General features: G+C 40.2%; 1 protein-coding gene across 1 annotated transcript in view; it reads left to right on the forward strand.

Annotated features, from left to right (window-relative positions):
• The window catches only part of DYNC1I1 (dynein cytoplasmic 1 intermediate chain 1), a 179,036-nt gene that overhangs the window by 19,281 nt on the left and 136,572 nt on the right, over positions 1–23,183 (forward strand). Inside the window, exons 5-6 of the mRNA XM_085310569.1 lie at positions 7,913–7,972; positions 12,069–12,184. Coding sequence (XP_085166695.1) covers positions 7,913–7,972; positions 12,069–12,184 — 176 coding nt within the window. The remainder of the gene's footprint in view (positions 1–7,912; positions 7,973–12,068; positions 12,185–23,183) is intronic.

The following is a 23,183-nucleotide window of genomic DNA, read 5'->3' on the forward strand; positions in this document are numbered from 1 at the left end:
ATCTTGTGGAAATTGTAATCCAGATCAGCCTTTTAAGCATTGGTGCCTCTTTGACTCAAGGTGAAAAACAAGAATCCTGTTGTTCCTTTCAGTTTTGGCCTTTTTAGTTTGTTTTTTTTTTTCCTAACTGACTTCCTTTGCTAGTTGCATTTGGAGTTAGAATGAAAGAAAGAAAGAACCAGACTGAAACTTGAAGGCTTTCAAGTAGCTCTTCTGTCAGTTGAGATAGCCCCTTGACTCCTCATTGAGTGCTAACAGCACAGATCACAGAATCATAGAATAACCTTAATTGAAGGGGGTCTTTGGAGATCATCTAGTCCAAGTCCACTGCTCAAAGCATGGTCAGCTAGAATAGCTTGCCCAACACTCTGTCCTGTCAAGTTTTGAATATCTCCAAATACTCACAACCTCTTAGGGCAGCCTCTTCCAATAATTTACCCTCGCAATAAAAAAAAAAAAAAAAAGTTTTTTTTCTTTTGTTTAAATGGCATTTCCTTTATTTCAGTTTGTGCCCATGATACCCCTGAGAAGAATCTGGCTCTGTCTTCTTTACTCCTGCCCTGGCCCCATCAGGTGTTTATACACATGGATAAGATCCCCCCTGAGTCTTCTTGTTTCCAGGCTAAACAGTCCCAGCTCTCTGTCATCATGAGATGCTTCAGTCTCTTCATCGTCTTAGTGACCCTTTACTGAACTTGCTCTAGTATGTCTATGCCTCTCTTGTACTGAGGAGCCCAGAACTGGACACAGCGTTCCAGGTATGTCTCATCGGTTCTGAGCAGAAGGGAAGGACCACCTCCCTCAACCTGCTGGCAACACATTGCCTAATGCAGCCTAGGAGGCTATTGGCCTTCTTTGACACAAGGGCACATTTTCTAGCTCATGGTCAGCTTGTGGTCCAGCAAGACCCACAGGTCTTTTATCTGCAGAGCTGCTTTCCAGCCAGTTTTCCCCCAGACTGTACTGGTCCATGGGGATATTCCCCAGGTGCAGGACTTTACACTTCCCTTTGTTGAACGTCATGAGATTCCTCTCTGCCCTTTTCTCCAGTCTCTCAAGGCCCCTCTGAATAGCAGCACAACCATCTGGTGTATCAACCACTCCTCTCAGTTTTGTGTGATCTACAAACTTGCTGAGGTGGACTCTGTCCCATCATCTAGGTCATTAATAAAGATTTTAAACAATGTTGGATGAAAAATCAAACCCTGGGATACACCACTGGTGACTGACAGCTGGACCTTGTGCTGATCGCAACCCTCAGAGCCCGGCAGTTAGCCACTTTTCCATCCATCCACCTCACTTTCCACTTATCCAGCCTGTACTTCATCAGCTTTTTTATGAGGATGTTATGGGAGACGGTATCGAAAGCCTTATTAAAGTTGAGATAGACAACATCCGCTGCTCTCGCCTCATCCATCAAGCCAGTCATCTCATTGTAGAAAGCTTTCAACTCGGTTAGACACGTTTTTCCCTTCATAGGACCATGCTGACTACTCCCAATCATCTTTTTATCCATCACATGCAAATCTGCCTCCAGGCGGATTTGCTCCATCACCTTCCCAGGCACTGAGGTGATACTGGCCAGCCTGTAATTCCCCACATCCTCTTTTGAGCATAAGCTAGAAATTACTCATGATCCCACCATCACTGGCCTGGAGATAGATAGTTACTTGAGAACAGGATGCCAGAGAGTCGCACAGGCAGGTACCTCTGTTATTCCACTGTAGGCGCCTAACATAGGTGCTTTGGTGGGTTAATGTCCCTTGAACTCTCCATGGCAGCCATCTCTGAAAAGTACTCAGAGTTGGAGTCTTACTTGGGTGCTCTGAACTGCTCTGGGGAGGAATTTCCTGTCTTTCTGTTCCTGTGTGAGAGCCCATGGTGACTTGTTTCCTTGCTGGAGCACTGAATTCAGTGCTCCGAGTGCACTGAAGAGAGACAGTGCAAACACCCTCTGTAATGTCAAGATTCCCTGCTACCCTGGATGGGGAAAATGAGAATAGTCATTTTTTCCTATTATTCATTCCATTTTAGAAGCATTACTCTTCTAGGCAGAGGTGCTTTGAGACTTCATGTGCTGTGAGTGACTCTCTCCATCATTTCTGATCTCTCAGTTCTGCTTAGTGGGCCTGGCCTTTGATCTCTGAAAACCTCAGTGCAGCTTGATCTACGGAGTCATGGCCAGCTTCTTCACAGTATTTTAGAGTTTGGAGGACATACTTCTTCCCCGCAAAAAGGGTCATTTTAGGATATTGCCGTTATTGCAAGAGAAGATGTTGGGTTTGGGACTTGTCGGCTCTAATAGTATTTCATTAGTGGCACATATGGAATCTCAGTTCAGCAGATCCCTCAGGACTCAGTACAGTGTGAGTGCCATTTTTTCCTGGTCTAGAAAGCACAACAGCTCTCAATGACAGGAAATGGCACAATATGGTGTTTCCTTTCTCCAATTCTGCTCAAAGGAGTGATTTGCAACATGGCAAAGAGATTTCTATCCTGGCAAGCTTTGCTGTTATTTCTGTGAGTAGCCTTTTTCAAAAGTGTGGATTTTCAGGCCTGGTTACTCTTGACCTGGGAAGGGAAGGTGGGGGCGAAAAGAAGTCATGCAGAACACGTTTTCTTCAGCATCAGCAATAGAAGAGGGAGGATTTGATTTTAGCTTCAGGGAAGCAGAGTGAGAACAAAGCTGCCAGCATGTTGCACACAGGTTGAATGAAAGGTGTTGGACTGAGGCATTTATTAGAGCTGAGTTATGCTGCAATCTGACTATGATTCAGGATATTCAGTAGCATTTTATCATTGTGATTTAATAAGTATTTATATTGGCGCTTATGTGCCACATGTTTCATATGCTATTGCGAAGGCCAGATGCAAGTTTCCACATTTTTAGTCTACATAGTTGGCATTGTTCAATGCGAATAAAATCTTCTGGAAGTAAGAAAGATTCCACAAGGCATCCATATAGTGGAGTACCAGTTTTTCCTATGTAGTAATAATTCAAAACAGGTAATGTTTTTGTTCAAATTATTTTCACTTTCTTCCTTGAATTCTGCAATTATCTTCTTAAAATTTGCTCTGAATCAGGGTCTACCTAATGCCTTGGATGTTAATTCAAAGTAGAAAAATCTCATGAGTTGCCTTAACATCCATCCCCTTTCACACGTGCATGACAGCTTGTTCTCTTTTTCCTCTTTTTTTCTTTCTACAGGTTATTCCCTTACTGACTGGGGAGAAAGAAGATGCATTGTATCAAAATTAAATGGTACTTTCTCTGTACTAAGAGCTGAAACAGCACCAGCATCTAAGAGTACTATCCTAAATTCTAAGAAGATAGAATATTACTAAGGTTGTAGTATAGAGCTGATAGAGAATGCTAAAATAGAGAGATCTAAAGGAAGAATATGAAATCAGTTTTAAGGGAGGCAATAACCCTTGTGCCTTCTCTGCTAAGTCTCTGTCCAAGATCTAAAAATCCTCATTCCTTTCATACTACTTTAGAACAACTTGTTATTTGATCATAGTTACACTGTTTTTATCCTGCAGTCAGCCAAGGGCAGCAGTTGTCCACCAAACGTATAAAAGAAAGATTGATAGCAGGGCTATTGTTTGTTACTGTGTGGGAGACTTATATAACAAGCGGCATCGAAACAATGTCAGTCGTTCTGATGAAAGTAAGGTCTGCGCTTTCTGGGAACAGTCTGATCTGGCTCGGTCCTGATSGGGCCTCTCGTACTCCGTAAGTTTCCGTTTGTGGGTTTTCTGGGGATTCTTCCCATGCCTGCGCACTCAGTTTACCCGCAGGAGAGGGCTCAACTCAAATGGGTTGCAGGAAATTTATGGAAGTGCTGGAATGTCCAAGGAAGCACTGCTTTTCCTTGTTAGGTCTAATTCTCAAACAAACTACTGACTCCCACAGAGTAGGATCTGTCTGCTTTCATAAATTGTGGCATCAGGAGGAAGTGGTGTATCATACTCTCTGACTAGGAGAGTATAGCACTGGAAAATAGGCTTAATACAGGGTATATTAAATGTATTCATCTATTTCCTTTGAAGTTGGAGTTAGTTATGCTGTAAGAGGCTAGAATTGGTCAATGTTGCTCTACCTCTCACTAGATAAGTGTTTTTCTCATAAGCTGGAAGGATAACGTAGGGTGGTCCCAACTTAGCCACATGCCTTCTTTGTCCCCGTAGCAGTGATTCACTCATTTCACAAAATACAAAAGAGATCTTGAAGCTAAGCAACATCATGTACATACATCAGAATGAAAAGTAATTTGCATACAAAGAGGATACTTCCATTTTATCTGTCCCTACTTTCAAAAACATTTATTGACCTTATTCTAGTCGTCATCATTCTTCTTTGATTTTTTAAACATATATAAAATGCAAAACATAGCTTGGAAGTCTCTTTTCCCCATTAAAATGGTAATGTAAAATGCTTTTCATTTCTTCTACATAGACCTGTGTCAAAATACATTGAAAGCAGTAGGAGGACTTTCATCCATTTATGCTTTCTAAAAAGGCCTGGAATGGGAGCAGAAGTGTCACTTCCCACCTGTGTCTCGATGCTGACCTACCAGCACTTACTCTGGTCTTTGGGGTCTGTAAAGTTATTTCCTCTGCCCTGTCCTGGGTGACTAGAAGTCCCAAGGCTAATTTCAGTTTTCGTTTACTAGGAAGAAAGGAAAAAGAGGTATAACATCTAACCTTTTTATTCATGAAGAAACCTCTAGGAAGAGAACTCTAACTTTGAAAAAAAAAAAAAAGGAAAAGATTGGCACTGATTTTTCACTGGGATCCAATGACATTTCACAATCCCCCTTGAGTATTATCCACAGGAGAAGCAGCATAAAGGTAATGCTCTCCAGATGATCAAGGAATGTCATATAGTATGCCTGCTCAGCAGAAACAAATTTATTTTAATTTTCTAGTGTGTATAAGCACAGGCTATTCAACATTGTATGTCCTTGGGTTGCTGATATGCTTAGAATCTCTTTTATTTCTTCTGTGTTATTGCCATCTAAACTGGCTAAATCATAGGCCCGGATTACTTAGCTTTACTATACACTCATTTTCATTTTAATCTGTAGACATATATCAGGTGGTAGGAAGAGGCAAAGGATAAACCAGTATAGTTCCTTGAAACCTGTAGTCAGTCTGTATGATCTCCAGCCTGTATTCTGTAAGTGCTTTCATTTACTTTCTATGTCTCTTAGGGCAAGAGACTTGAAACTCAAAGATCTGTTACATACAGCCTCGTTTTCTGGGGTAACTCAGTTCATGCAAGCTTGAGAGGACAGAACAACAAATTGATTTTGTTGTAAAAACAAAAAAAGACAAACCAAACCAAACCCAAAATCTGTTTTCAAGCCTTTGCAGAGTGGTGACATAATGATGCAGAGAAAGCAATTACCATTTGGGGCACAAATCTAAGAAATGTTTTTCAAATCCACTGAAACTGTTAAAAACAGAAGTATTCAGGTGTCAAGGAAAATTGCTATTAAAAGTATATATCAGTGTCAAGAATGGTTAAATATCTCTGTCAGAATCCAGAAAGTGAAGTACTTTAGGGAAAAAAACATGTCTTCATTACATATATCGACTGCTTTTAACAAACGGTATCCCAAATCCTAGAAAGTGCAGCTGTAGAGTAAGGGTTAAAGTGATTTATTTACATTGGAAATTCTAGCAGTAGGTATTACTTTTCTCATATTTTGGGATTTGCGTACTATCATCTTGAGTGTGTGAGCGCTCAACACTAACTAAGTTTAGGCAATCAGTTGAATGCAAGGTAAATGTACCCTGTCTTGCAACTCGGTCTGGATTCTAAGAGGTGGAGTGTAAGTAAGTTCTGTATCTCTTCAGAGACCTACTGCAAACTCTAGTCTTAAACAGATGGTAATGGAGTTCCTTCTAATGAAATATTCTTTATCCCTTGGGAAGCTTCCTAGGTTTGAAAGTAGATGGAGGGGGAAAATGTGTATGTATATAGATCATGTATATTTTTCTTCTAAGTGTTCAGAAAACCTGAGTGTGCAAGTATAAGTAGCCCCTAGGCAGCTATAAAATGAGAAACTGGCGTTTGCATAGCAAGTCTCATTATATGTTACTGACCTTGATAATATTACAAGAGTCATTTTCACACAAAGCATTTTTAATGGAGTATCTATAATGCATTAGTCACTGATGCTTTTGCCTTGCATCAGGCATTCAGATCCTTATGTCCCTTTTCTTTTCCACTCTTCTTGAGTTACAGTCAAATTACAGGGAAAAGTTGTGCTCTTCATCGTGCATTCATCCCTGACTTTTTTGCAATTCTCTTTCATTTTGGAGAAGTCCTGTATCACTGTAAGGTCTTTCATGCAGTGTACATCACTGCAGATTCTAAGAAGCTGAGAGGAGTAAGTGTTGTTTTGTTGCATGGAAAAGCACCTTAGTATTACAGTTCTTCAATCTTTTTGTACATGCGGGGTGTTGAGATTGATTAGCTTTCACTTTGACATGACAGAGTGCAGCACATGCCCTTGTTCCTCTCTCTGGAGAGTGAGTTAACATTGGCAATAGCATGGGTGAGTATACTAAATACAGGAGGTAGCAGTAATTATACAGCTTTAAGAGTTCTGCTTCTAATCTAATTCAATAACTTGCTAGTTTATATGGATGATTCATTGGCAAAGATTCCTGTTGTTGCAGAAGGACTCATGTAAATTGAGCATGGCTGGTTACATGGCTGATTTTGGCTGAACTGGTAAAATGATGTTCTCCATATGTTTAAAATTTGCACTTAAAAAGAAAAGAGAATTTATAGTTTGGAGGACCGTCATTATTCAGTGTGTCTACATGACTTGCTTTAGTGAAGGAGTGGAGATATGCTTTCCTTTGCACTGAGAACAGTGCATAATCTAGTATTTGTCTTACACAAAAAGGTGTTCAGGAGGCACTGTTCTTTTCCTGACTGTCATAGATTCTAGCAGATTTCTGGCATATGAGATATGACTTCATTAGGGAGGCAAAATAAAGTAAGATCAAGATGCAGGGAATGAATGGGCACTTTTGAAAATTTTGGTGTGAACCTATTAATTTCTGCACTTCTAAATTGGGGGATTAGAAGTATTTCACAGAATTCCTGGAGGGCTCTGTGTGTTTGCAAAGTATTTTAGGGATATTAGCATGGCAAGTTGCATTGCAGTGCAAAGAACAAAATCTTTACTTCAGACCATACCTCCGGAGCATTCATACATTTTGTGACAGTCCCATATGACAGCAGTCCATTAAGAGACTGTCATAGATCTTATTTCCCCAGCTGTTTCATTACCCTTTCACCCTGGAAATTTTACCTGGATGAAAATAAGAGGAATTTGTTTATTTGTCCCAGATGCCTCCAGAATGTGCCAGAGCAGCTGTTTATGGGCTCTTTGTTGGCATATGCACTGCATGATGTTTGGGCCTAGCGCAGTATTTACAAGATGGTTTATCATCAGGCTCAGAAATATATGAAGGGCTAGACTATTCAGTGGAGTTCATGGCTCCGTTCACCTTATCATAAAAACACAATTACAGTGAATTCTACCTGTCAATTTTATAGATTATTGTGAATTCATCAACCAGAGTTAGTGAGTTAGAAATCTCTTAGGCAAAGAAAAAAAAAATGTTTTATTAACTAGTATCTGAAAGGAAACCCATCTTTTTCCCTTTGTTTACCAATAATATGTAATTTTAACAAGTTGCCCCTGTCGCAGGCTAGCATCAAACCTTGTTTGACCTACTGTGACTCCCCATTGCACTTGCTGATTGAATGTAGTACATACAGCATGTAACTAATGAGATGTTTTTTTGTGCATCCTTTCAGTTAATTCTGTGTGTTCTTTTTTCCCCCTCCCACTTTGTGCTGCACGGCTGATTACCACCCTAGGACCTTGCAATGGGACACAGACCCCTCAGTGCTGCAGCTCCAGTCTGACTCTGAACTTGGGTATATGTCAGCTCTTTTGTTATTCATTTGTCATTTCTTTGCAAGAATTATGTTGAAAATGCTTCCCAGTTGAGCTGTTTTTATGTGATTTTCATTTGCTTTGTTCACTCAAAAAGACCATAATTTAGGTTTCCTTTTTTTAGTAGCATCAATGAGAAGCTTCAGCAAAGTCATCTTTGTGGAAAAAAACAACTGTTTTAAAGAAGCTCATGAAAAGATAAGCTGCTATTTCTGTTGCCTGAAAAACAATACAAATAACTATTTCATTACAGATGAAATGTTATTATTGTGGCACTTTAATGTGCATGTACAGTTTCACTGGTCTTGTTAGTACCTATTGATTCAGACTTTTCTTTCTGAATCATTTGCAAGGTACTTCTTCCCCTCCCTTCTGTCTTTGCCATAGTTATGTTGTTTCCACATGCAGTAACAATTACCTCTTTTTCCTTAGGATCGTATAAAGGATTTCTTTTATATGTGCTTACAGTTGTGCTTTCAAATATGATCATAGTCCGAGAGTTGTATTTTTAGTTGAATTCACATTAGTCAAGCATTTTTTAATTACATTAGGGCTAAAATTAGTATTTTCTAGTTTGGGATAGAACTTCCTTACCCAACAGTTATTTGGTAATTAGTTGCTTTAGATAACAGATCCTAAGTGTTGCAGTTAGCCAGCTGCACCTAAAATGTTTATAGTWTAAAAGGCTGCTGTATTAAGGAGCAAAAGTGTTTCTTGCAAATGCAGTATAGTGTCAAGAAAAGTCTGATAGCATGAACAGCTTATCTATTACGGACAAAATATCTGTGCTGCTGGAGTTGCTCTGCTTATGAACTTACAGGCTTGCTTCTCTGAATCTCCAGGCAAATATCTTGTGCTTCTGCTAGTTCTTGGTATTTTCTCTCTGGCAATTCCTGTGAAGTTCAGCATGCTGTAGGCTGTAAGGAAAACTACAGTTTCCCTTAAAAACATCCACACAGCATATTAAAAAGGATTTATCTGCCTCCAGAACTGTTAGGAATGTTTGTAATTTCCACTTGAGTGTGGCTTCAAATAGATCCATATTCTCGTTTACCTGAATAATACCAAAATGGCAGAGTTTCTCAAGCTGCTCTAAGATACAGAAGCCTTTTAGAGATCTTACCTGCCCTTTCCCAGAAGATGCAATTGAAAGATGAGCACTCCCTGAAGCAAGGTTCCTTAAACGGCTATGCAGAGCAAAGTGGTTTATTTGACTCATGTAAATGTAAAACTGTGTATGCCTACAAGACTTCAATCTTCTATGAGCAGTCAGAACAAAGGTAGAAAAGAAACATACCAAAAAGATTGAATCCACATGTTGCTGAGTATACTCCATAATGGGAGTCCTCTCCCGTTTGAGAGAAAACAGTCTTGAAAACCAAGGCAAAGAAGGATCAGACTTACCACTGGTGACATGAGAATAAATAAAAAATGCATCATGCAGAAGAAATTCTGCAGTCAGTATGCAAATGTGCGTAGCTTAACACTTCTAACAGACACTTCTTTTTTTCTGATTTCTACAGACAGGAACATATTTTTTTAAGGCATAAACTTTATTCTCCTCCTACTGACATCACGTGGGAAGTTTGGAAAGGGATCCATCAAAGTGTCTGTGTTCTTGAAGGTGAAGCTTCAGCAAGCTGTAAATGAAAAGGCTTATTAGCATCTCAGGTGAAAAATGTGGATGGCAAAGCAAGATATAGTTGAGTGCTGCTCAAAAAAGAATTAGGAATTAGGGCATTACAGCCCATATCTGGTAGAGTCCAGGTACTGAAATAATGGTCCCGCTGTCCCTAAGTGCTTGGGACCCAAGGCTCGGCCAGCTTTTAGTTATGTGAAAACCATTATAAATTGGTGAACAGAGGCAAAAAGAAATAAGAGGCCACATACCTTCAGATGAAGAAATACCACCCAGTATTCACCAATAATTACCAGGATATGGTTGACGCTAGATGTTTGTACAGCCCTCAGCAACCCTGAAAATAAGATTTTTTTTTGGGGGGGGGGGGGGGGGGGGGAGAAATTCAATATATTCTCTCAGCAAAATGCTCTGGTCTGTAACACATTTCTTGGTTAACAGTGTACAAAGAAGCTAAGCCAACTAGCAGTTAAATCCAACTCTCTGTTAGGGTCCATTCTCCCCATCATCCCCCCAGTCACTCAAGAACTATGGAGTGATCTGGAAAACTTGCCATTTGGTGTACTTGGTGACTTTCTACACAGGTAGTGCGCAGGTCTAAATTAGGCACAGATTAGACACAGAATTAATTAGAGTACTGATGCTTAACAAAGACCCCAGTTAAGAAACTGTTTCAATGTCTTCAGTAGCCTGGGATAGCAGAGGACTAACTATGGTAGGAAAGACTAGTTGACCAAGTAGGCAATGGTGGTTTGAAGTCTGGTGGTGGAGGAGGAAAAACTGCATGTGATTTTGCTGGGGTGTTGTTTCTTAAAGCTTGAATTCATACTGACCCTCAGTTATAGCAGCTACAGAAAAGTAACATGGTATTGAGACTTTCATTAGCTGTTACAAATTTTTAAAGTATCACAAGGTGCAGAAGTTCTCCTGCCATCATGCAGGATTTTCAGACAATCATTGCTTTTGTTCTTATTAGCAGAGTCAGGTGTAAGAAGGGAAAGCTTGTTAATTTTTCTTTTTTCAAAAGAAGACAGGCTCAAAGCTGTAACAACTATTATTGCTGTAGTGATTTGCTACATGGTATGGCTGATTCATACTGATTACCTGCTGAATCAGTGAATAAGGTGAATTGCATTCACCTTAATAACACTCTGCCAGGAAAATAGATTAGAAAAATAGATAGCTGATATAGCATTAACCAGCTGAAGAGTTCAGTAGGTGTCATCCAGTGATGCCAATTTCCTTTTGAGACTTTCATTTCCTTTAAGACATTATTCTTAATTGAATACCTAAACAACTATAAAAGAACTAGATAAAAAGCTTTGACCTCTGTTCTTCTGACAATCTGGAAGAGAGAAAGGATGTAGATAGTGTGTTTGAATTTGCTACTTTTCCAAATTGGTTTCTGTAATAGCATGGCAGTTCCGAAATTCTTTGCATCTATGAATCTATTTCCTATAAATGTATAAGCATGCTTATGCGTGTTGATCTAGACAACAAGATTTATTTATTTGATCCATTTATTATTTGCTTATTTTTTTTCTCTGATGAAAGCTGGCAATTTTTCCAGTACAACATTTGCAAGTAAACATTTGTTATTCTTCCCTCTCAACAGATAATCAAATAACATTCAGGAAACAACTTGATTTTTCCCCAATTGTTGAGTAAACTCTGTATGACTAGAAGTGTTCATGATCGTGTTCATCTGTCTTTCTCAGATCTATTTCTGTTACCCAGTCACAGTGTTATTTGGCTTTACTGATTTATTTTGTGTGTTTTATTTAAAGTTAGGAAAGCAATAGAAGAAGGCTATACTTGCCCTGTTCCAGCTGTGTCCCTGATGCTCCCTTGCAACCATTGCATTAGCACTCCAGTAACCATGGACCTACAGCAATTCCATTGCTAATGATTGCTGTGATAGGGAGAATCGCCTCCTTTATGGAAAGTACCCGCCTTGCCATTTAAAGGCTCTGTCATTGCTCTCAGATGGACGTCTGAGAGATGCTCGTTTCCTCCCATTCCTAATCCAGCCTGTGTGTTTTATGCCCACTGTGTCCTTCCACTGTGTGTGTCTTGTTCTGATTACCTCTCTTGAGCTGGCAGAGCATTGCAGTAATACAGATATGATATAGAAAACTGCTTTTTGCATAGTTATGAGGGACATGAGCAGGTCATTTCTCTCTCCCATTTACAGTCTCTCTCAGCTACCTGATTTAGGTCCAGAGAGGTTCAGTAACCAGAAATTATTATGGCCCACACTTCCCAATTTAATTTTCTTCAGCAAAACTAGATGCTTCTTGTATGTAGTGTATTTTGTTTCATTTTAGAAAACATTGAAGTATTTTTCTCTATCCTATTCATAAAAGCTATTGCTTTTCTTCCTGCTGCCACTTTGCACTTACATGACTAACCTTTCGATGTCATGTGTCCAATCTTAGACGCAGACTGCACAAACTAGGGGTGTCAAAGATTACCCAGGTTGATTTCTTACCTCGGGAAGTGGTGTCCTACTCCAAGGAGACTCAGACACCTATTGCCACACATCAGTCTGAAGGTAAGATATTTATTTTATTTTTCTAAAGTATTCTCGAAGAAAATAAGTCTTTAAGTAAGGCTTGAAGAATGTAAGAAAAATAATAGTAAATCATAATGTAGCTGCTGATCACATTTTCTGCAAGCCAGGTATTGTTTATGTGATTAATAGCTGTTCTGGTGAGAATAATTATAATAATGACTTTAAATTCAGGTGGAGCCAAACTGCAGGCTTACAATAGATTGTGCTTAGATAACAGTATAATGAGAACATATTTTCAAATAAATCATTATGAATATAATTAAAATAGCGCTTTATTTAATTTTTCTTGCTTTCTCAAGGAAGTTTCTTGTTCCATGCTTTGTAAAGAGGCAGTGATGGAAAGTTGCCCTAGTATATTAGGTCACTGCAATTGTGTCCCCCTCTAGTAGGTAACTCTGAGGAGAAGAGAAGTTACAGTTAAGCTATATGTGCTGAAGAAGGAGGCTTACACACTTTAATGTGGACAGTCCTGCTTCTCTCTGCTTACAGACAAATTATCTGTACTCATGGAGCTGTTTGTTAGCTGTTTGGCTTTTAAATAAATACCCTGGCTACTTACTACAGGAGGGCTTATCCAACTGTTACTTGGACTACATGCTTACCGTTGTTGTACTAGAGAAACTGATTGTAGTTACACTGAAACCAGTTAAACTGAATGCAAAACTGTATATTAGCTTGGTATAATTTACAAATTATTAGAAAGCAAATGGCAGAAAAACATCTAAAAAAAATCTTGGAAAGATCAGTACTGGAAAAAGAGCAGTATGTGAGGCAAGATTATAATTGTTGCTGTTAAGGATGAAGATAATATAGAACCTCAGTAGGTTTCATACAGAAGAAGAATATTCAAATAGATTGCAAATGATGTAGGAGTAAATCTGCTTAAATATAAGTTACAGTCAGGGGAGATAAAAGATAAACATATCCAGCTCTTTTTCCACATCTGGGTTACCACTTCTGCCATTAAAAGACTAGAAGACTCCTGTGCTACATAGTCCAATTCTACCTTCTCAGACCACAAGTTTACCTTCTAAGCTTTAGTCATCCATTGTCTAAAATTGTGCCTTCATGTATCATCATCCTACTGCTTGGATACAGCTTCCTGAGCAGTATGTCCTGATAACATCCTCCCAGATACGCTCAGGAAGCATGGGTTAGATGAGTGGACAGTGAGGTGGATTGAGAATTGGCTGAAAGGCAGAGCTCAGAGGGTCGTCATCAGTGGTGTGGAGTCTAGTTGGAGGCCTGTGGCTAGTGGCGTCCCCCAGGGCTCAGTACTGGGTCCCATCCTGTTCAACTTCTTCATCAATGACCTGGAGGAGGGGACAGAGTGCCTCCTCAGCAAGTTTGCTGATGATACCAAGCTGGGAGGAGTGGCTGACACACCCAAGGGCTGTGCTGCCATACAAAKAGACCTGGACAGGCTGGAGAGCTGGGCAGAGAGGAACCTCCTGAGGTTCAACAAGGGCAAGTGCAGGGTCCTGCACCTAGGGAAAAATAACCCTAGGCACCAGTACAAGCTGGGGGCTGACCTGCTGGAGAGCAGCTCTGCAGAGAAGGAGCAGGGAGTGCTGGTGGATGACAAATTGACCATGAGCCAGCAATGTGCCCTTGTGGCCAAGAAAGCCAATGGTCTCCTGGAGTGCATTAGGAAGACTGTTGCCAGCAGGTTGAGGGAGGTGATCCTGCCCCTCTATTCAGCCCTGGGGAGGCCTCATCTCRAGTACTGCGTCCAGTTCTGGGCTCCCCAGTACAAGAGAGACATGGAGCTACTGGAGAGTCCAGCGCAGGACTATGAAGATGATCAGAGGGCTGGAGCATCTGCTCTATGAGGAACGGCTGCGAGAGCTGGGCCTGTTTAGCCTGGGGAAGAGAAGAGTGAGGGAGGATCTTATCAATGTGTACAAGTACCTGAAGGGAGGGTGTCAGGGGGACGGGGCTGAACTCTTTTCAGTTGTCCCATGTGACAGGACAAGAGGCAATGGGCAGAAATTGAAGCACAGGAAGTTCCGCCTGAGCGTGAGGGGGAATTTCCTCACTGTGAGAGTGACGGAGCCCTGGAACAGGTTGCCCAGAGAGGTTGTGGAGTCTCCTTCTCTGGAGATGTTCAAGGCCGGCCTGGATGCAACCATGTCTACCATGCTGTAGGTGACCCTGCTTAGCAGGGGAGTTGGACAAGATGATCTCCAGAGGTCCCTTCCAACCTTACTGATTCTATGATTCTATGGCTTTGCCTCTTTGGGAAGAGGCAGAGGGAGAGGCTATCTGAGGAGCCTCCATAGTTCAATCCAGCTAATACCTCTGCTTGTCTGCCTGAGAGCTGCTGGAGGCCTGAAGAGGCAAGGTTTGTTGCTGAGGCCATCTGTTGCTGATTTGAGACTGGTAGGTTCCCAACCTTGGAGCATTACCATAGTCATTGTTAGGTGAGATGAAGAGGATGCCCTTCCTCCCTGACACAATGCCTTTATCCTGTATAAAAGCCTATGGATGCAAGGAGTAATAGATACACCTTTGATATGTTTACCTCTCTCAGGCTTGCAGCTCTGGCACTCAGTAAATGATCTGCCTTCCTGAGCATGCCAACCTCTCTTCTTCCAATAAATTCTTTTTGGATGGTAAAGCTTTTTTCCAAGGAGCTCTTCAATACTTACAAAATCCCTTCCTTGGGTGGACAAAAGGACAGCCTCCTACCCTTCAAGGGAAAAGAAACCGTTGTGCTGCTGTGGAACCTGACGGTCAAGATGGCAAGCACAGAGGGTAACATGAGCCTGTCTTGATTCCTCAGCATAAACTCTTGTTCCTCCCAAGTTTGATGGGAAATAAGCACAAGCACGAAAGGTGATGGACTTCAGACTGCTGAGGCCAAAGCAGTGATGAAAAATGTCAGAAGGAAATAGGTGTATTTTATGACTGGTTTTACAATCTTTCATATTATCTGTATTGTCACAGATAAGGAAACAGCGTCAACAAAAGTTTTAATATTTAAACGTAGAGAAAATATCACCCAATCACTTATCTCAGATGAATGGTAGAGAAAGCTGAAATTATATTTCCTTTCTAATTTGCTGCTAGGGTATTCTCTACATACAAGTTAGATGTGAATATGGCCCTTCCATTAGAAAGGAAGAGTCAGGAAAGTTAGTTATTCCATTGAAATGGCAGTTAATTGGAAACTGAAAACTCTTATTTACCCCCGTAAATAAACTCCATGATTTTGATCTCCCAAGTGTGTTAAAAAATAGATCTTAGTTTTTTAATCTCCTAAATCTCTTTGTGAATGTTGAGCCCTTCATAGTGTCACTGTGAACATATAACAGCAAATAGAGGGGAATTCCTTGGGAGAACAGTTTTCAGAAGTCTCTTCACTGTTCTTATGCATCCATATGATAAAATATAGCCATATCTTAAGAGAAAGAGTTGAACTGTTGCTATGTTTATAGCTCAGTTTATTCAGTCTGAAGCCTCAGAGTTTGAGAAAAGAAAAAAAGAAACACTTTATTTACATAAAAAAGAGTCTGACTTTAGCTTTCAGAATTTATTCTTTAGTTGCATTACCTTGGCTAATGGAAATCTCAAAATGCAGAATTTTAGGATGAGGCTGTCACAGACTTGCTTTTGGGTTGGAAAAGTACAGCTAATAAATTTTGCCTATACGATTAAGTCACCAAGAGAAGAATTAGTGTTCTTTCAAAGTTCTGCAGCTTTTTGAAATGTCATTATCAGGTCTTGTGGAGTACCTTAGAGAGATTGCTGTTTTGGAGCTCAGGGGATGTGGGCCCTATCTGTGATAATGGCTATGCTCCACTAGTTTGTAAAACTAGTAAAGGAAAGCTTCATTATGGTAAGTACAGTGTGGTGCCAGAAAGCCAGATGCTATGAACACTGAAGCCTCAGCTAGTCAGCTGCTAATTTTAGAATACATTATATGGCATTATTCTTCACTGCATAAAAACAGATTAACTCCTTTTTTCAGAACAGGTAATTCTCTTTATTTCGGGGAAATAATGACATGTCATTTCCTCCACCCACTCTGTTATTTAGGGAGATGTGTATATGCATCATTCAGCTATTCAATCACAAGTACCTAATTCTTTTGCTTTATTTAGGTCACAGTAAGCTTCTGTGTAACTTCAAAATGATTTCAGAAACACCCAGATCTTGCCCTTGGAACCTGAGAAAAAGTTGTACTCTCTATTTCTCCCCTCTTCCTCCTCTAATTGAACTTGAATTTAGGTATTCACAAGCTTTGAAAGACATTTCACTTGTGCTGCCTTTTCCATTCTGAAGTCAGTTAAGACCTAGTCTATGCCAAGTATTTTCTGAGAGGGCAGTCTTTGGGACATACTCCTTGACTGTGCAGAGACTCTAATACTGCCACACAGTGGCAATCCCTTGTAACCTTTGATGGTTGGACCCTTCAAAGTACCTCAGCTGTTGCTTTCCTGAAGGCACACCTAGGAGGAAGCAGCAACATGAAAGCCTAGCCTGACGTCTTTCCAGGAAGAATTCCTCACTGCCATGCAGTGGAGGAAGGATGTCTGTAAGTCTGCATACAAGCTAACTGGACAGGTAGGAGAACAGCCTGTACATTCAAGCCTTGCTGGGCACCTGCCTCAGCCCCAGCCTCAAAACCAGTCAGCAGGAAGGTGAAGGTTTGAGAGTTCTCTGGCTTTGATGCCCAATATCAGCAATGTCATTATTTGTTTGTCATGAAGTAGAGAGTACTTCCTGGTTGATAAAATGATCTGTTTCACTTTTCTGGCTTGCCAAACTGTCATCGCAGGTAGGATAGTCTGAAATGCGTTGCTGAAAAAGTAGGTCCCTTGTACAGGGGAAGGTGATCTGAACTTCTAGTACAGTGAAGGTCCTTTGTGCTTCACTTGTCTATCGTCTTTGACAGATGGTTGTCCATATGGGGAAAACTAGCATGTTACCGTACTTATTTCATGAGCAGGATAGCCTCTTCCTACATCCAAATCTTTGCCCAATTTTCGAAAAGAACACATGCTCTATCTGTTTAGCCTCAAATAGTGAGGRCATTTTAGCTCCTAGGGAAAGAAGAAAAATGAGCTCTGTATTCAATTTGGAAATACACCAGAACAAAGTGGCCAAAGAGAGGTGAAACTTCAGAGACTAATAGCTGGGTTCAGTTCTTCGTCTCACCTTACATTGTAATTCTTGGAATTAATGTTCCTGAAAGTTATTCTTTCTAAAGCACTGGGGGAGAGCATTGTGCCCACTGTCCAAGGCTCGTAAGACCAAGACACATGTATTTAGGTGTCCTTGTGTGTTACCAAATGCAGGTGACTACTGTAGAACGAACCAGAACTTTCTTTAGGCTCCACTGACTGCGTTAACTAGCTCTTCAGTGACTAGCTTAATAGCAGAGGGCTACATGTAGACAAGTAAATGGGAGTTTCTCATTCTGAAGTTTGTGCCCATCTTGAGTTTTGGTAACTGAATGAGGAATTACCTATGACTAGAACTGACAAACTCATTGCAGCAAAAATGAATCAGGCCTCCGGAAGTCCCAACATTAAAATCTATAGATGAAGTTATTTTTACTTCTGATTTCTAAGGATTGATGTTCTCCAGTTTAAGCAGTGTCTGTCCCATAAGATAACAAGCAGCAAGTCTTAAGCACAGTAGATTCTGTAGCTCACATGCTATACCTTCCCCRTAGCTGACTGCAGCTCAGCTCTAGCTAAGTGAAGGCATGCTGTACTTAAGACAAGCCAATCTCAGAACTGAGCTAGATCGTTCTTGAGCTTTCCCATACCCAGTTTCTTTAGAACTCGTGTCAGAAGCTGGGAGTTAAGTTAAAGAGTTTATTTAGGCTTTCCCTTCCAGAGAATCTCAGAGCTCAGCTTCTGTCTGAAATGTGTGAGACAAATCTGGACCTGAGAATATCTCTGAACCTTTCATTTAATGGGAAATATTGTACATTTGTGCATTGTCAAGCACGCAGCATACATGTCTGGATGCGTGAAAATGTGGGATGGGAAGGATGGAAGGACATTAGACATGATCAGATTGGAAAAGCAGAGATTGTTGAAAATGAAAGATGGTGTTGGAAAGCAGAGCAGAACTGGGACATGTATCACTACTTGATAAAAAAGAGACAACCTAAAGAGGAATCAGTGCTAAAGCATCAGTTCTGTTTTTATATTTCACAGAGACAGTCTTAGTAGTAGTACTAATGGACACTAATTTTGTAAGAAAAATATTGTGGTCTCTCATAGGCAGTATCATGTATCTGTTGGGTGTTTTTAATTAGTTATAAAAATCTTATTTCCCTTTTCTTCTCAAACCTCAGCCCACCAGAGTCGTACTGTGGCTCTCAATAGCTGGCATAAACATCCTAATTCAAAACCGCTTTGTTTGATTAAATCAACAAAGCTTATTTTGTACTATTGTACCAGACTGTACAAGATTGGATGAGACTAAAAGGAAGCAAAGTACAGATCTGAGGCACTGTATAACACTCTTTCAATGGTTCCTCTTTATGTCTGTCACAATTGCTCTCCTTTTCTAGATAACAAGATTCCCAAGGTGAGATTTTTTTATTTTTAAATTAAATTGTTCATAAAAATATTTCAAAGGCATTCAGGCAGCTCCCTCTGGTGGTGCACTGGTGAACCAACATGTCATGCATGGTGCTGTAAATGAGTGAGAGCTTCTGGTGTTATATGCAGATAAACATTGGCTTTATTTTTACCTACATCAAGAATTATATTCAGTAGAAGATGCTTGAGTTATATGACTGAAAAACTGTATGAATAGGAGTGCTGATGAAAGAAATATAAAAAGAGCCCTAGCTATTAAACAGAACATTGTAAAAAAAAAAGAAAAAAAAATAACACTAAAGACATTATCTAGAAACTTAAAAAAGCAGCATTAAAAGCTTCATTTATAGGTATTATGAAAAGATTCAGGGGAATAATACGCTGGTGAAGTCTGCTGCAAGCTGTGTTCTTGCCGGTCTCTCCTTAAAATACAGCCAGTAAAGTACAATTTAACAAAGTACGATTCTCAGTGACTTGAAAAACTTTTTATCTTTTACTACAGCATATCAGCCAGATGACCAGGTATGGTGGGTCTGTGTTCCATACTTAGCAAGCTGCAGACAGTAGGTGTCTAAAGAAGTTCTAAAGACTTCTAGAGAAAGGTTTTTGTTAGACTCAAGATGGTTTCCAGCAAAGTCCTCTTAAATTGTTTTTAAAAGGCAGATCTGAGAATTTTTTAAGCATAAGTAAATCTTGGGGAATTAACTAGTAAGAACTGGTTTAACAGAGGGAAGATTGGCCCTTAGTATGGCAGTAAAACCTACAACAGCAGGTCTGGGGAAAGAAAGGTTTTCAAGGATCTTGGACCTCCTCCCTGATAGCGTCATGATACATGGGAAGGTACGAGTGATTTGACTCTTTGCCACTCCTCTGTAATCCTAACAGAACCTTGGGAAGGTCTTCTGAAAACCAGGCCCACGTGCAGGGAAACTTCGTGCTCCGAAGTGGCCCTGGCCTTCTGCAAACCCCAGGTTCYGTTGCACAGTGTAGCTCAGCAGTAAGTGCAAGCCCAGGAGGTTCATCTGATACGTAGAAAGCTGGAAGGAGAACAACAAACTTGCCACAGCTGCACCTGCACTTTTTGTAAACCATCTAGTCTTCAGGTTCCCACAGCTAGCAGATGGAAAAAACAAACAAACAAACAAACAAACAAAAAAAAAACCCTAAACCCCTAGAAAGGTTAATCACCTTTCTCACTGAGATAAGGGACCAATTTTGAAGCTGTAGCTTCTTCTGGGCGGACTGTTATACAAGTGTCACTGTGGGCATGAAAGGAATACTGCCTTAAAGAAGCTGCCCACAGGATGGGGAAGGATAATGCTCTGCCTCCCCTTCTTACAGTTCCAACTTGATCCTAATGGATGATCCTTGCTGTATGCTTGTGAAAAAGTGGATCCCATCCTCCACTCAAGAGAGAAGCTACTCTTTTCTAGAATAAAACAAAAATATTATAGTCAGCTCCTTTGTACAGAACTCAAATCTGTTCTTTTCGCTACAGTGGAAAGTATATAACTGAATGAGAATCTGGTATGTCTGGTGTCACTGAAAAACAAGAATTCTAATGTTGGCAGCCTTGACCTCAAACTTCTTTAACTAGCTGCAAGTCACCTTATTGTGCCTTTGACCCATTGTTGTGTCCCAGCTTCTGAAACTAACAGTGATCCTTGAATACAGAGAGGAGCCTAGTATTACACCTGTATGCAAACTGAATCCTTTTCTGGCTGAAAATGAAAGTGTTCATCCTAGTCTTTGCTCCCTGGGATAGATCCTGGCCATGTCTATATAGGAACAACTGTCATGTTTATTTATAATAACTGCTGATTTATTATCAGTCCCCCTAAAGCAGCCAAATAGTTATAAACTTATTTGCAAATATATGACTATCAATATATTTGAATTGGGACGTTTTACAAGATAACAAAAGGAAACTATTCTGCTAATAATAGGAGTGTGATTTCTAGGGTCAACAGTCAATGAAAACATAGTTGCTAATTTCTCTATTTGCCATTTCATGTGTTTTTTTTCCTCATTTTACTCTATCATTTCAATAGTATTCGGATATACTTTGAATTAAAAGTATATTGTACATATTACACAGCAATGTTCAAATTACACTAAATATATTAAAATATAAAAGAGAGAAAGTTAACAGTGCTCCCAATAGAACAACAAAGACAACTCTTTTCTTTGGAAACTAAGCCCAAACTATGCTTATTCCTACCATCTCTGTAATTCCTTCTTTGGCCTAATGGATGATCCCCATTCAGTGTATATATAAGAAAGCTAATACCCAAACCCTTTTATTGCATGTTTAGTAACCTTTAGCAAACTCCGGCTTTATAACGTGCACCAATCTSCACTGGAATTAAAAGGTAAGATTAAGAGAAATGTGCATTACAGAAGTAGCAATTATTAATCCTCAGTGCTCTAATTAGCACTTAATCTTTCTAATCCTGTAAGTAGATTCAAAATCAGTGCTGAAATAGACACAGGCCATAATGTGGAAAGCCCTTCATTAGTAGCATTAAAAAGACGTACAGAAAAAGACACCCCTTCTTTCTTCACACTTTCTGAGTTCTTAGCACTTACGACTCAAAGGAAAGAAAAAGATTCATATGCCAARATCTCTCCTCTGTTTTAACCCAAATTGCTAATGCACTTGGGTCAAAAATTATACAGCTGAAAATTCTCCTGTTCACTACCMCTGTCTGCACTTCTATAGCTGTACCACAACTCAAGAGTGGGACAATTGTGCCCCTTTATAGTTTCCTTTAATTGGCTCATTACCATAAGAGAGGCCACCTGCCTAGGCAGGAGGAGCACCACCTGCTTAGCCTCAGACTAGCTGGAGAGGGAGCCAAGTGGCTGGGTTGGGTAAAATGAAGAGGCTTTGCGGCAAGCCGCATGGTTACCCGTGTTAAAGCTACGAAGGGATGCACCCCAGCCCGGGGCTTTGTTCTCGGAGGGTATCTTCTCAGTCTGGCCTGAGCACCTGTGCAGTGTCCTCCAGCAGAAACCTTGGGCCCTGCTTCTCCTTCCTCTTTTTCCCAAGAGCTGTTCCTAAGGTTGTGTAAAGCCATGTTGTATTTCTTATAATGACAAATTGCAGATCTGATCTTAAGTAGTTAGAAATCCTTCCTTGGAAATCAGTGGTAGCTGAATCCTTTCTAGAGAATCCTTTTGCCTGCTSACACATGCTCTTAAGAGATACTGTGAAAACTGAGAAAAAGGATCTGGATGAAGAAACTTAATGAAATGAATATGCCAGTAAAGTAAAAGTTTCAGTGTGAATTCCCACTGACCACTGTTAATAGAAGATGGAATTCTCTTTTGCTGCAATACAATAGACTGTCTCCACAAATAATGACACTTTTCATCCAGACCCTGGCTGCCCATCTGTCTTATTTAAAATAAACTTAGCATAAGTTTACTCTGAGAYGCAATTAATTTAGATGTATGTCTTAGCTCTATGCCTCCAAAACAGTGCTTTTTCTTCATGCAACTTAATGCCCTTCTTAAAGCCCACAGGAAGTGAGTAAATAATAATTTTTCTAAAAGTTATTAGCTTTAAGCAATGAAGCTTCACACTTACCTAAAGTCTRTAATTGTGTGTTGTTGCTGTGGATGCTCTTTTTGATGTTCTCATAAGAGCCACATAAGAGCTCCAAGCAGGTCCAGTTCTTCTAAACACGGTACAGCGGATCCCTTAGCTTACAAATAGCCTCTCTGGTTTCAGTAGTAGCTACTGGGTTTTGAGGACTCTTGCCGATCTYACTGCTTTGTTTGGAGCTGAACTTCCCTGAAGGTCTGGCCTCAGCTGTGAAGCTGGTGAATTTTGGAATTCTAGCCCTTAATCATGGTTGTTTCATGTTTTGTTTCTTGTCACCTCTACCCAGGGATTCAGGTCCTACACTCCCTCTCCTAGCCACCAGTTAGTCAGCAGTGACATGCTCAAAACCACCACTCAGCTGCTAWGAAACACAGAATAAACTTACAATTTTGCTTAAGACTGTGTGAAGAGCTATTTGTACTTTGATACTGCATTACAGATGATGCGCAGGCTGAAGACATAGCTCAACCAAACTTCCAGAATGTAGTCGCAAAATTGTCTTGACCTGCTGTCTTCAGGAAGAGAATATATATGTGCATATCTAGAAAATTTTGCGAGCTTAGTAGCCAAACCTTGGAGGTTTCTTGTATAAGGTGCCTGGGATCAAGTCTTTGCTTTGCCTAATAGGTGAGTGCTTTAACCAGTAATATATCGTGTGATCTAGGACAAGWTACTTGTTGAACAGATACCAGAAACTTAATATTCTGTATTCTAGCTGAATGTTTGTTATCACCATRTTATAGGACTGATCTATCTATGGATTTTTGGAGCAGGCGTACTATCGTATCCTAGTATTTACAGT

The sequence above is a fragment of the Rhea americana genome, unplaced genomic scaffold (assembly GCF_003343005.1).
Source record: "Rhea americana isolate MKP2758 unplaced genomic scaffold, rheAme1 scaffold_32, whole genome shotgun sequence".
In the NCBI taxonomy this organism is placed as follows: Eukaryota; Metazoa; Chordata; class Aves; order Rheiformes; family Rheidae; genus Rhea; species Rhea americana.